This window comes from Ciona intestinalis, chromosome 7 (genome assembly GCF_000224145.3).
Source record: "Ciona intestinalis chromosome 7, KH, whole genome shotgun sequence".
Taxonomy (NCBI): domain Eukaryota; kingdom Metazoa; phylum Chordata; class Ascidiacea; order Phlebobranchia; family Cionidae; genus Ciona; species Ciona intestinalis.
Window position 1 is genome coordinate 1990982 of NC_020172.2, and position 13776 is coordinate 2004757.

At 34.3% G+C, this 13776-nt stretch overlaps 3 protein-coding genes across 4 annotated transcripts; 1 reads left to right on the top strand and 2 right to left on the bottom strand.

Moving 5' to 3' along the window:
• Positions 1–130: 130 nt before the first annotated feature.
• On the bottom strand, positions 131–4277 carry LOC100179177. Its single transcript, XM_002123156.5, has 17 exons — positions 4203–4277; positions 3977–4063; positions 3839–3913; positions 3611–3694; positions 3467–3553; positions 3334–3405; positions 3166–3237; positions 3022–3105; positions 2881–2967; positions 2722–2805; positions 2548–2631; positions 2389–2475; positions 2141–2200; positions 1335–1421; positions 1136–1201; positions 706–752; positions 131–634 (listed from the first exon to the last, which is right to left on the bottom strand). The coding sequence occupies exons 3-16, from the start codon at positions 3887–3889 to the stop codon at positions 717–719; spliced, it is 1041 nt and encodes a 346-aa protein (XP_002123192.2). The 5' UTR covers positions 3890–3913; positions 3977–4063; positions 4203–4277; the 3' UTR covers positions 131–634; positions 706–716.
• Positions 4203–7948, bottom strand: LOC101243503. The gene is made up of 8 exons (XM_026834967.1): positions 7603–7948; positions 6814–6894; positions 5878–6014; positions 5399–5482; positions 5204–5266; positions 4852–4935; positions 4373–4459; positions 4203–4287 (listed from the first exon to the last, which is right to left on the bottom strand). The coding sequence occupies exons 1-8, from the start codon at positions 7670–7672 to the stop codon at positions 4219–4221; spliced, it is 675 nt and encodes a 224-aa protein (XP_026690768.1). The 5' UTR covers positions 7673–7948; the 3' UTR covers positions 4203–4218.
• Positions 7949–9520: 1572 nt separating this feature from the next.
• Positions 9521–13776, top strand: LOC100181606 (perilipin-2). 2 transcript variants are annotated; one of them, XM_009860658.3, is made up of 11 exons: positions 9521–9692; positions 9859–9975; positions 10141–10296; positions 10569–10731; positions 11046–11110; positions 11327–11425; positions 12047–12184; positions 12333–12452; positions 12590–12766; positions 13105–13192; positions 13485–13776. In XM_009860658.3, exons 1-11 carry the CDS (start codon positions 9588–9590, stop codon positions 13529–13531), a joined length of 1275 nt encoding a protein of 424 aa, XP_009858960.1. In that variant the 5' UTR covers positions 9521–9587; the 3' UTR covers positions 13532–13776. The 2 variants fall into 2 exon arrangements, with proteins under 2 accessions (XP_009858960.1, XP_002122513.1); XM_002122477.5 differs by lacking the exon at positions 13105–13192.

The following is a 13776-nucleotide window of genomic DNA, read 5'->3' on the forward strand; positions in this document are numbered from 1 at the left end:
AAACCGTATATTCACGACTCCCATAAAACGTTGTTAGTTGTTTAAGACACGACCAGAATATTGGGGTAGTATGTATTAAAGGTGTCCCACACCCCCCCACCATACTATACATATAAATTAATCTCAGAAGAACGATTTCGGCTTAAATTGTATTGCATCAACAATGAATGTACGAACATGGAGCTGAATGGAACATTTACATAAATGATCACGCTTGTGGGTTGGTGTCACAGTGGATATTTTATGAAAACTTTAATAAATTCGGAATTGGCAATTTGCCGTAACATCTCTGCAGTTATGTGGGACGTGGTATCAAAAGCAACGAAAATCACGAGAACACTTTAAAATAAAAACAAGTCGGCAGTATATTAGTCAAGTTTAAACTTTTGGGAAAAGCCTAATTTTTCAAGATTATTTACACGACCAATTTAGTGAAGCAACAGTGCCCCCGTGCGACGACAATATTTTAGTTTTTGAAAAATAAAAAACTTTCGTAACATTGCGAAATTCATTGAAACTAATGATACAGAAATAATAAACCACTGCAAAAAGTCAGTTGGTTGGATACAGCTTGTTTTTAATGCCGACCAGAAGAGTCCCAAAATAGAGAAGTTTAAACTCATCTCACTCTCCCCTTAACAAAGAAAATTAAAAGCTTAAATGTAAATTCATAAATTAACATCCATTAAACATATTAATACTCACAAATAAATTCATCACGATTCTTCATCGGCATGATCAGGGTACTGGTACTAAAAACACATACGACGATAAGTGCTTGCTTGTTGTATATAGTAGGATGGGGGAAGATGGGACACCCTTTCATTCTATTTTCTCGTACATTTTGGTAGTAAACAAAGAACATTCAAAGAATTATAAAACCTTGTCCTCGCGACTTTCATAGACCGTTGTTAATTGTTTAAAACACGATCAGGATATTTATATATTTTGTGCTAAAGGTGTCCCATCTTCCCCCACTCCACTATATGTTATATGATAAGGAGAGTTAACTGTGTTACAAAAACCCCAACCTTTTTATGTAAAGTAATTGCTAATAGTCGTATTGAGAAGATTTTAAGTTTTTTTTTATCTTTACTTAGAAAACTTGAAAGTTAACATTTTAAAAACAACTTACATCGTAGTTAGCATCCTCAGTGTTGTTAGATTGGTTCTGGATTTGTTGCAAATCAGCTCTCAGTGTCTATCGGAATACAACGAAGGCATGGGTTATAAAGGGAAAACCGGGAAGTAAAATAAATTACATAATTCGTAGACGAGAAGTTTTTTAAAATAACTGTTTAAACAGCTTGTAACAGAACATTGTAAATTTGTACCGTGATGTTGGCGTTGTACGAAACTTTGAATTTCGTTACTTCTGCTTGAAGATTGGTTATGGTTGCCACGTTTTGAAAGGCTGACGCCTGAAATTATTCAAATGATTTAATACTTAATTTCGCGGCACTTCATTTGAAACATATTAAACAAATATCTGTGTGTGGAAATAGAATGCAACATATTTTATGAGCCTATATTAGTGCATTGCATGAACAATATTTATTTGTGTTGTGTTTCAGTTAAGATATGTTCCCATAAATACAACAGCATCAGAAGCTGTTTGCATGAACAAGGAATACTTCTTACTCGTATACAGAATAATAACAACAAGAAGAATCTGCATTTCCGAGTATTGTTTACTGATCGTTCGTTCAACGTTGTACAAACAATTAGTCACTAAACAATGCAAAGGTTTCCAACAATTAAATATGACATATTTCCATTAGCAACTGCAACATGTTAAACGTTGGAGCAGATATGCACTATTAGAAATTAAAATAAGTCATTCAATAACACAAAAAAATGCCTACATTAAATAGACAAAAAACCACAATTATATCGTTATTTTTGAATCATGTGTTGTGAAGCCATATCTGTATATATAGCAAGGTGGGTGGAAATGCTGGGACACCTTTATCATATAATATCCAAATATCCTGATCGTAACATTCTTTGAATGTTATTTGTTTACCACCAAACAGAACGAGAAAATAGATTGAAAAGGTGGCCTGTCTTACCCAACCTACTATATTAATCATTGATTATAGATTAATAATATACCTTAACACTTCGGTTAAAAGTTTACCTTTAAGTTTCCAAGTTCAGAAGAAGTGACCACGCTCGTTTCGTTTAATACATCAAGTGTCTACAAATAACACATTTGTTGTTATTAACAGCTATGACATGTCCTCACATACATGGAAACACACATGTTTTATTTTAGAACTTGTTTTTTAAAGGTTTGGTCATTTACAGGTTAGGAAAACTGTTTTGTTTTTATACTGTGGTTTACTTGTGAATGAGCCAACGATCTTTAAATCTGGAATGTCTTACCAAATCATGGTCGTGCAGTTTACCAGTCAACGTTGTTAGCTTATCTTCTGCCTCCAACAAACGAGGATACAAATGATTTATATTTTTCTGTATAAAAGAAAACTAATATAAAATCGCACGGCCCAGCAGTATAACAATAACAGTAGGTTTTACGCTTACAGTCATATTTTGTACAACGCTCTTTAAGTTTCGTTGTTTCCTAACATTGTCTTGGTTCAAGTTCAACACTGTAAGATCGGTAATCTAAGAAGTGTGCATCATTTAAATTATTATAATATTGCCTAATTTAAGTTAAACGATTTGTATGAATGTGAATAAAATCTTTTCATTTACCGTTAAGTTTTGACTCAGTGCGTTTATATCTTCGGTCAACTCCAGATTTGATTTATTTAACAACAGCATTTGTCTTCTGTTTATCTGTATATAGAAGTACGTTTAGGTTATTTGTGCGGCATATTTTGATGTTTACGATCGGTGTATTATGATGCATACCATTCTTTGGTCGTCGAACTCATTTCTCAACAATAAGATTTGATTTTCTGTGCTTATGAGTTGCTGCGGTAAACGATTGAGATTGGCCTGCAAAAATAAAGTAGTAAGTGCGGGAACGAACTCAAAATACGAAAGCAATACCGTCAAGTTTTCTTGAGCAATTCGGAGAGCGGAAAACGTAGCATTGCTTGTGTGTTTCAATTCTAAAACTCGGTCCCGAAATACCTGAAGCAAAACAAGTTAATTACTGTTTACCTAATTGGCGGTCTCATATACGCGACATACCGCTTCCTTATTAGCCAGCTGCATTTGGAGTCCAATGACGTCACTTTTCGAAGGAAGGTTGCGAATCTCATCCTGTGAGACGTAAGCGAATCAGGTTATGCGTCACTTACAATATACAATAGCACATCAATAGCGTATAAATATACAAAACTAAGCGCGTTACACTACCGTCATATTTCTGCTTAGCTCCCTTATCTCTGCTGATGCGACTAGATGTGATTGATTCAAGCTTGTTAACTCCTTTAAAGTTACAAGATTGGTTGGAACATAGTTTTACATGTTTTCCGCACCGTCAACTTACCGTAGCTTGTTCTTCCAACATTCTTTCATTTCTTGCGATATTTTCTTCTGCGATGCGAATTTGAACAGGGATTTCTTCCAGTTTGGCCTAATAATAATTTAAAACATTTTTGTTGAAGAATATTATTTGTAACAATATACTCACCGTAACGTTCTGTTGCAACTTTGTGAGTTTTCGTGCGGTAGCAACATGTAAAGAGCCTAGGTTTGAAATCCTGTGGCCAATCTCCTGTGTTGGTAAACAAGTCAAATTATAGTTGGTTTAAACATGGGTAAAAATACGCAACCCGGTATCCTGTTTAGTTTGGTCTGAGACAAAACCGGGAATACGCTCGTTTGTTTATGCAACTTAGGAGTATTCCACACAACTTACAGTTAACGCAGCAATCGTGTTCTCCGACACGTTTCTGTGTTCGCCAAACATACGATTTCTTGTAACCAAATGATTCTGAAATGGTTCGTTGGCAAATTTAGGATTAATAAGAAACTTTCAACTTCAAATAGTACCAACCCGAAACTGTATATTGGTTGTATCGTTCAAGTTGATAAGGCGTGATTTTAGACGTTGCAGCTGCTGGCGAAGGTGCTGGGCTGTTTTCTGTATGATGATGTGGTAGTAGTTACAATAGACGTGATGTGACATGCAGGTATATGTTTATTGATAAACCATATAAGTTTAGATACGTGCAGTTTATAGTATGAAAAGTCCCGTCTATTTAGGCTGAGTCATACTTACCAGAAATTCCCTTCGAGTCACCTTTGTAATCGTTTCACAATAACAGCGTTTTTGGATGAATGGTTTTTGGCGGATTCTATTTTTATCTGTATGTTGTAAAATCAGCATATTTTGAATGAAGAGTTGTTGTAGGTGACGTGATTTTAGCGTGGATTTTTATTGTCTACTTACTGTTATATTGTTAGCAACAAAATCGTTGAGAAGTGTGACCTTTTGGTCGACCTGTGATACTTGGGATTTTGCAGAAGTTGCTTCGCCCTGAATCGTGAACGTGTTATATATAAAGAGTCATCGGAAATAAACTTTTGCATAATTAAATAGAAAAAGTGGAAAACTATTTTTTTAAATAAAGGATTAGGTATAGTAGGGTAGGGAAAGACGAAACAACTTTAACACATGATATCCAAATGTTCTGATCAAGATTTAAACAATCAACGACGGTCTATGGGAGTCGTGAGGATATAGTTTTATAATTATTTGATTGTTCTTTGTTTACTACTAAATGAGAAAAAAAATGAAAGAAAATATTTACCATCTTCTCCCACCCTATACTATATATTTATGGAATGCATATATAGTGTATGTATGACGTTCAGATGCATAGTAAACATGTATTTTATGAAAAGCTTAGTACAAAAATAAAAACTTACCGCTACTCCTTCTAATCTCGACTCCACAGTTGATATTCTGGAAGTGAGGTTGACGTTTTCGTTTAATACTGAATCGATCAAAGCCTATAACGGAGAAATACGTTATTTAAAATTAAATAAATTGGAAAATAAAGTATATACAGTAGGGTGGGGGAAGATGGGACACCTTTTAACTGTATTTTCTCGTCCCATTTATCAGTAAACAAAGAACATTCAAATATTTATAAAACTATATCCCCACGACTCACATAGACTGTTGTTAATTGTTTAAAACTCGATCAGGATTCTTGGATATTATCTGCTAAAGGTGTCCCATCTTCCCCACACCACTTTATAACAAGTATGCAAATACCTGATGTTTATTTTCTTCCCTGCTTAGTCTTTTCTCGATAAGATTTTTGGTTTTCCCGAATTTCTATTAATATTAAAATGTTACAAGATTAAAGTGTGTGGTGGATAAATTTAACTAAACAGCGGAGAAATTTAGATTTTGTTACCCCTCAAATATTTACTAAGGAGATGTTTCTATATATGTTCAATAACGTACCTCGGCATTGATTAACCTAGCTTCCAAAACGAAAATTTTAGTTTGCAGCTTGGTAGTGAGGTTTTTCTCTAATTCCAGGGAATCCTAAGAAATGTCAAGGTTTAATGTTTCGTGAATTTAAACTTCAACTTTTTATGCTTGGAAAAGTTCGAATATAGCAATACAGGAAGGAAAAGTTTCGTAATAAACTTAAGCGAACTTTGACGAGCTGTGTCAAATGTAGATTTGTAATAAAGATTATTACACGTCATGTGTTGACAGGATATTGGTCGAATATTAGAAAGCGAAAGAAGGGAAACCAAGTATTGAAAACGGCTTTTGGAAATTTTTAGCTTGTTTGTTTCAGAAGCCCAATCACCCAATATAACCATAGTCTTATTATAGACTTGGTTTTAACCACATTAAGTATAAAAAAAACTTGCGGAGAAACTTCTTGCGTGAGAAATAACCTTAAACGCAAATCATCGGACATTACTTACCTTATTCGCTTTTAAATCCTTTTCAAGATGTTCGATTCTCTTCATTATATCGGAACCAATCCCATCTTGTTCAGATTTGAATAGGCTTGATGTTCCAGTTTGATAGGGAGTTATTGGAACACCGAGGAGGTAAACAACTGTAGGATTTAAGTACATTTACGGTAAAGTTTAATAAAAAATTTAGGAATAGGAACAAGTTTTGGTATCTAAGTAAGTTCCGAAACCCATATTTTAAACCTAACAATTTCAGTATATATTATGTACCAGTTGACGATTAGTTCGCAAAGTAGGAAGCCGATAATGCGGCAGCCGATGGTTAAGAATGCATGGCGAAAAGAGCATGGATTGTGTTTAAAATAGGCGAATTAGCCGCTTAGCATTTGTGGATGTGGCTGGGGCGTCAGAGTCGACACAACATCAAGACGCATATCAGTATTTCATTTAAGTATTTCCGGCCACGGTTTCCGCTATTTGTTTTCATCAGAACAACGAGGTTGTGGAGTGGCAATTCCAATATGACGACACGCCGAAAATACTTTGACCTCACTTGAAACGAACGTTGTAATGTATTTTTCCACATTTATGATAAACCTAAACATATTGACGACAAATAGGACAAATTCTAAAGACGAACAATACAGTGTCCATAAAACAACCTTAATTGCGTAAGACGATGTGGGAAGCGTTTTTTTCAAGTGCAGTTCTATATAAATCTCAATTTTGTACAAGCGCAAGCATTATTACGCACCATTTTAGCACCTATAGCTCATGTACTGTGGTGTCGATTTTCACGATTTCCTGTTTAAGGTTTCATTTAGCTTACAATAGAGCGGATTATAAAGGAATAACAAAATAATATCGGACGCGTATACGTATAATCATTTCCTTTCAGCTATATCGCACTCTATTTCAGTTTGAAGTATAGCAGATACTTACTGATAAACAACAGCAAGAGCAGAACAAGAATGATGATGACGACACTCTGTATCTTCAATCTTTTGTGAATTATAGAAATATCTATAAAGCGGGTAGTTGGGTTAGTTTGTAAAACGCATTAATGATCTCAATCATATAACAATATTTACTGGTCATAATCTAAAAAAAAGAGTTTTAATCATGTTTATTTATCCTAAAACCGATTTAGCGGGATTCAAAATGGACGCATCTTAATATTATGTTTTTTTCGGTCATTAAAAAACGTTGTATTCGTTGAACCCGTGAAAATACTGTCGATGAATATGGTAGAATTTTGCTTATGTCTTTTATCAAACCGGTATATACCCGTAAAAATTAGATTTTGAAATCTTGTGAAAATCTTTTCTTTAATATAAACAACACATTTAAAACACACTGAATGACAATCTGTTTAAACATATATAGTAGGGTGGGGGAAGATGGGACATCTTTTTCAATCTATTTTCTCGTCAAATTTGGTAGTAAACGAAGAACATTCAAAGAATTATAAAACCATATCTTCACGACTTCCATAGACCGTTGTTAGTTGTTTAAAACACGATTGGGATATTTGAAAATTATGTGTTAAAGGTGTCCCATCTTCCCCACACTACTGTATGTAAGTTAAACCAAGCTTTCTTTCGCGTATAGACAGATCACTTACTGTTGTTCGAGTGAAAATTTGTTTTGCTAAACAACCTACACAATTAATATTTAAAGTGTTTCAAATGTCGCACGTTTAGAAAGAATATAAATAATAGCAAATTATACCTTTTTTAGTGGCTACATTCTGACCAAAACCAGGAATATAAATATCGCTCGCTCTTCTATCCTTCGCCATGATGTATTCTTGTAGTAAGTTTACTCCGTAAAGTTAGACGTAATACGCACTGATTTATGAATGAATACGTTTACTATATAAGCTCGATATCTGTATGAGGCAAAGGGACTTTAAATTTCCTTTACGTATTAAATTTCCTTTCTGTCAACTTCATTCAACGCTTCTATGTAAAAAGGATGTCGCTTAGCATTAAATTGATCCGGTCTTCATTCTCACGAGAACACAAGAAATCTACACTTCCCTATTGATACCCTGCCTTGCATACCCATTATGTAATATTACAAAAGTCTCTTCGATAAAACTCTACGACAAAAACTTTAAAGCGAAAAGAAGTTTCGCATTACTTTTTTTAAATATTCACACCTCCACCACAAATCCTACAACTTTCAATGTTTTAAAAACAAATCAACTAATTTTTTTCTCACTTGTCCAAACTTATCACTATCAGTCATTACAATTTTGCATGTTGCTAAGTGAAGCTGTTGTGGTCTGCCCAGTCATTCAAAGCACATTACTCGCGGCAGCAGGATAGAAAACTCCCACATAACAACAAACAGCAACTTCTTCCCAAATGGCTACTGCTTTGTACCTTTACCGGCGCGCTTTGCACCACCAATTTCACCACAAACGTGACGCGCGCCACCTTCCCTTTTTCTCACACTTAACCAGAGTGACACATGCAAGCAATCATCGTAAACGACCGGTTGGTACAAACACTCTGTAATGAATATAATTCCCATTTAAATGTAGTCATCCGAGGCAAGCGAGCAAAAGTACTTTAAGGTTTATTCAGACCGCATTTAATAGAAGACAAACCATTTTTGACATTCCTTCTAACTTAAAGTCAATATATTAAGGAAATCTTGGTCGTTGTAATGCCAACGCGTATAAATATTCCCTGTTATGAAATCCCTCGTCTCGAAATTCAGAAGTGTATTGTTTCAAAAGTATTTTTGAAACTTTATATTGTGACTGGCACGTACATGTATGAACAAGGTTTGTAGTTATTATAAGTCAGGAAATACAATCCCATCTTTCAGTGTCCGATAGAGAATGACATCACTGACAAACTAAAAGAAAAATAGCTCCAGCACGCCCACGCGCGGCTAAATTTTATTATAATCAGTATAACCTTTATAACCAACGTACGGTAAAGAGCAGGAGAGTTTTGTAAAACAAAAGGTTGGTTTTAATCGCTTTGCTTTTAAACATATAATAAACAGTATGAAATAATGCTTTAAAATCGAATCCTGTCAAAAATGAGGTGATTTTATATAAAGTTCGAAAATCTTGTGTTCATCGCTAAATGATGTATCAATAAAAAAATTATGTAGTAATTTCGTGTCAATAAAGAACACAATGCAGTTAAATCAGAGCATAACCATAGAACCCCCTAATCAAAGAGTTGTGGATTGGGGAATTACCCAAATTGTACGTCATAATATTATTACGCAATTGATCAGCTGACCACATATGTTAGTGTTGAGCGTAAAGTCCAAAGTTCATTCGAAATGTTGTGGGAACAAAGGTTCCATACTATCATACTTATGTTTCTCCGACAGTGAGTTGTACTTTGTACCGTATTGTGCAATGCTCGTTTTTTTAGTACATGTTAGTCTGTTGATATGTCTCGATGCGTCACGTTGGAAAGTGATGACGTAATAGTGTGACAAGAACCTTGCGCTGATGTTTCGTGATATAAAAAGCTGCATGGGCGTGTATCTTTAGTCAGATCAGAGATTACTGGGTAGGAGTGTGTAGCAGTAATAAATGATGCAATAGCACAATGTTCAAGGTATTTTAAAGAAAGCCTGTGATAAATATTTGAATGTGTTTATAATCTGTTTCATACTTTTTAAATATTATAGCTTAATATTAATTTTCAATACTGAGTTACAAAGTAACAGTTTACAAAATGTGTGATACTGAAGAAACCAATATTTATGGAGAGAAACTGAGTGATGTTCTTGGTCACAGTGAAGAACACGACGTCGACATCGCAGATGATGATATGTTACAGGTAATACATCATATTTATGTTGTCAAATTTATTCAAATATATTGGAATATAAAGTGTGTAGATAACTGTTGGTTCTAACTGGAAATCACTTGTATGTCTTAAAATTTATGTTAAAAACTACAAATCAGTGTTTTTATTACTAATTTGGTTATTTTTTATTATTTAGGATAATGCTCTGAACAGAGTGGCTAGCCTTCCAATAGTTGCCTCTACATGGAATGCGATGCAAAGTTATTATGCTACTGTGAAGAAAACCTATCCAAATGTTTCACCTTATCTTGAGGTACGCCATATACTTTGTCATTACTTTTATGCCTACCATTTTTTCTATTATTTTCAGCTGAAATATAAATATCTAGAATTGGTCATAGCTGCATTTGTGTGAATGTGTCACCTTGTGAAACATATAGTTGTCCTCACCTATTAACTTTTCAACATGACTCAACAGGCAGCAGAAAATTTGACAGTTTCAGCAGCCAACCTTGCATTGGAAACATCCCGACCAGTTGTTGATAGATTCGGCAACACTGTCAACTCATATGCTAATAAAGGACTGGACACACTGGAAAGCAAAGTTCCAATCATAACTAAGGAACCAGAAGAAGTACTTTTTCAGTTTGATGTGATATCCCATTTGTGTAACAAGATTGTAGTCTATATTAATTTATGATCTTACTTATAAAATGAAGTGTCCAAATGTAGGCAAAGGTAAGTATTGGTTCCTGTTTAAATGAATGCGAAAGACATGTTTTACATTGCTACAAAAGTTTAAATCAGATTGAATTTTTGTATAATTATTTTAAATGGGTAAAACTGTTTTAAATCAGTTCTACCCAATGTCAATATCCATGTAAATAACACCACTGCAATAATCAGATGTACAACATCACCAAGTCCACTGCTACAAGTTTGATCAACAATAAGGTGGAGGGTGCGTTGGAAGTTACAGAGAGGTACGTGGAGTATTATCTTCCCAAGGATGAAGATGAGGTGGTGGAAGAATTGGATTCTGATTTATCTCAGGAAGAAGATGAGGAAGGTAAAACATGGATGAAAAATGTTTCATCATGTTGTATTCTAGTTTAATTTAAATATAAGAATTGGCAGTTACACTAATAGAGATTTTATATTCCTAAATACATTAGATGCAGTTTACTGAATTGACAACTCACAACTGTATAGTAGTTCATTTCTTACACTTTGTTTTGACTTTTAGTTTTAACACATAGTGCCATTAGTGTCTGTGTTTATTACCTTTACAACATGGTAGAAATGCATTTGTCTCCAATGCTTAAATAATAGATGTGAACAAAAGTGATAAATATTAACGTGTCTTGCATTTGCTTTTTTCAGGGGAAGAAAATGATCCTGAAGCAAAGAAACAACCAAGTGATCGAATTCGTGAAATTTCTAATAAGGTTGGTATACAAAACATTTCAAATTGCCATACACATTAGAGCTTTAATCACCAAAGAGCTCAATCTGACTTACATGTACATGTTTGCCTAAGAAAGTATGTTATACATATTGAATTTACTTAAAAAGTACAAGTGTCTCAAGTGACATACTTCATGTATTTTGTTAGTTCAACTTGGTTGTATATCATTTGGTAACAAATGAATTGTTGCACCTAGGTACGACAAAGGTCCTATAAGAGGGCCATGCGAAAGCTACATGGTGTTCAAACCAGAAGTAAGGAAGCACTCAGCAAGCTTAGTTTTACTGTGGACCTGGTAAGCTGACATTTGCTTCTATATATAGGTGGGAAATTTTGTTCTGAATTGAATAGTCTGTTTATAGTAAAATGTTAGTAGTTGCATCAGACTGCAGACATTATCCCGTTACATGACATAAATAATGCAACTATCAGGTTTTAAATAGAAAGCGAAATTTTGATTACTCCAGTCATTGCATCGTAAGGATGCTAAATATTAAAAATAATTTCAATGTGTTGAATATGAAACAGCATGTTTTTTCTCCTCATGACTGTTAATACCAACTCCCACTTTTTATCACACTCTTGTCACGTTAAACAATGACAAGAACAGCTAGAATAAGTAACAAACCATTTCCTGTCATAATATTTTCATCCCACGTATTTAATACAGTCAGGAGCTCATAACTTTCCTGCTATGGTGGAAAACCATTTTGCTTTAGATAATTTAAATTATATTTAAATGCATTACACAAATATGATCAATATTACCCAATTAGTTTATAAAGCATTTGTTCATCTCCAAACATTTTGTTTAATTAAATATTTGTAGTTAAATCTACAGCCAGTTTTTACTTTAAATTTCTATCGAAAAAAAAATATTAATGCATTTCATTTATTATTACCATATTCATTTCAGATTCAATACGCCCAAAGTGGTTTGAATTCAACCTCTGCTGGTATAATGGATTCAGCAAACAGAGCAAATGAATCAGTTCAGAATGGAATGAATGTTGCAAAATCCAATCTTCAAGTAGTCACAGATTCTATTAACAAGGTACGTATGATTTTCTGTGAAACTATTCTTCTTCCTATACTGTATGTTTGCCTATCACTACATATTATAGATAAGATGCTAATCATAAAGAAATCTATTTTTGACTGCTAGATTAATTAAACCGTTTTCATTATTTGGAATATATCAGCAAGTTGAAGAAAATGTTTTGAACCGAGCCAGAATCCTTAGTCGGCAATTAAGTGACACTTGTCAGTGGTCCATTCGTTACATACAGAACTCACCCCAGCTACAACCCCTTCTTAAAAAGGTCAGTGCATTTAAAATACTGTTAGCTTTTAATTAACCTTTATCATTTTCTATAACGATTATTTTATATTAACAAAGCAAGGTTTAATCCCCCACAAACTTAAAGTTGTTGACTAATGTTTGTTATTTCACCACTAGGCCAACCAAGTGAAAGATGCATCTGATGATCTGTACCAAATGTTTGCAAATAAAACTTCATTGTCCCAACTTCCCACCACCCTCATGGTTTCAGCTCGTCCAAAGATTCAATTCGTTGAGGAATCTCTTCTTCAGATACTTCAGAAGATGAGTGACCAACCTCCTATTGCTTGGCTTGTAAGTCATAATCACTGCATGATCTCACATTTTAGCATGCTGGGTTGATGGGTGGTATTACTTGACTATATAGCACTCCTTTAGTAGATTGCGGTTTTTATATCGCAACAGCTGAAAAAGGTCTTATGCACTGCTTTTATTCGTAAATAAATTTCTTGCCTCTTTGAAAAGCAGCAGTTATAACAGTTCTGACAACTAACTTCCTGGATTGTAGACTACCATTTGTTTTTATAATTCCAGTGCAGTGAAAACTAATTCTTTACCTTGCTGCATGTATTATTACATAATTTGGTTTAAAACTGGTATCACTCCCAATCACTAACACGATGGTGCCACAGACTCCACGTGTAGATTTTGATCCTTTTGCTGAGTTGTCCATGGAGGATATAGAAGGGCAGTTATTTGCCAGACCTTTGGATGAACCTGGTGTGTGGTAGTGTATGACCACTTGCATGTCGCTGTCGTGCTTGTGATCTAACACATTCAACCGCTTGTGCAATTAACTAACAGCTAAATTGCCACTGTGCAAATATTTGGCTTATCTTCATGTAGCTGTTTAACATATTCCACTCACCTCAGCTTTCGGTAGATGGTGTCTTCTGCCACTCGTGCCTCTTTTAGTTAAATAATTAGCATCAATGTTTAACCTAACCAACAACGCATGTTAGATCCTTATAAAGTATTTGGGTATTATTCTGACACTATTTGTATAATTTAGCTGGCGAAGAGTCAGTCCCAGGAAGCCCAATCTGCAAACAAGGATGAAAAGTCTGAGGAGAAAGAGGTGGCAGAAGAAGAGTGATCATTGAAAATAACATTTTAATTCATTTCCAGAGTCACATATAATCTTTTGTACATATAATCAGTATACTCTTGTGGCCATGTATTTCTCATTGTATCATGTTGCATGGCGTTTAATAGCTTGGTGACTTCCTTTACTTTATGTAACTCCCTAACCATTTGGACTTATTAAATAACAGATTTCAAATAAAAAGATGTGTCTAATATTA

Bases quoted from the DNA above. Each gene is read 5' to 3' on its own strand.
- LOC100181606 (XM_009860658.3), top strand. From the start codon at position 9,588: ATGTGTGATACTGAAGAAACCAATATTTATGGAGAGAAACTGAGTGAT. The intron at 10,732-11,045 runs GTAAAACATGGA...TGCTTTTTTCAG, and splicing joins TCAGGAAGAAGATGAGGAAG to GGGAAGAAAATGATCCTGAA. The intron at 12,767-13,104 runs GTAAGTCATAAT...ATGGTGCCACAG, and splicing joins AACCTCCTATTGCTTGGCTT to ACTCCACGTGTAGATTTTGA.
- LOC101243503 (XM_026834967.1), bottom strand. From the start codon at position 7,672: ATGGCGAAGGATAGAAGAGCGAGCGATATTTATATTCCTGGTTTTGGT. The intron at 6,015-6,813 runs GTAAGTATCTGC...TAAATCCTACAG, and splicing joins GCTCTTGCTGTTGTTTATCA to TTGTTTACCTCCTCGGTGTT. The intron at 4,936-5,203 runs GTATTTGCATAC...TCTCCGTTATAG, and splicing joins GGGAAGAAAATAAACATCAG to GCTTTGATCGATTCAGTATT.
- LOC100179177 (XM_002123156.5), bottom strand. From the start codon at position 3,889: ATGTTTGGCGAACACAGAAACGTGTCGGAGAACACGATTGCTGCGTTA. The intron at 2,806-2,880 runs GTATGCATCATA...TTCTATATACAG, and splicing joins AGTTCGACGACCAAAGAATG to ATAAACAGAAGACAAATGCT. The intron at 1,202-1,334 runs GTACAAATTTAC...GTATTCCGATAG, and splicing joins CGTACAACGCCAACATCACG to ACACTGAGAGCTGATTTGCA.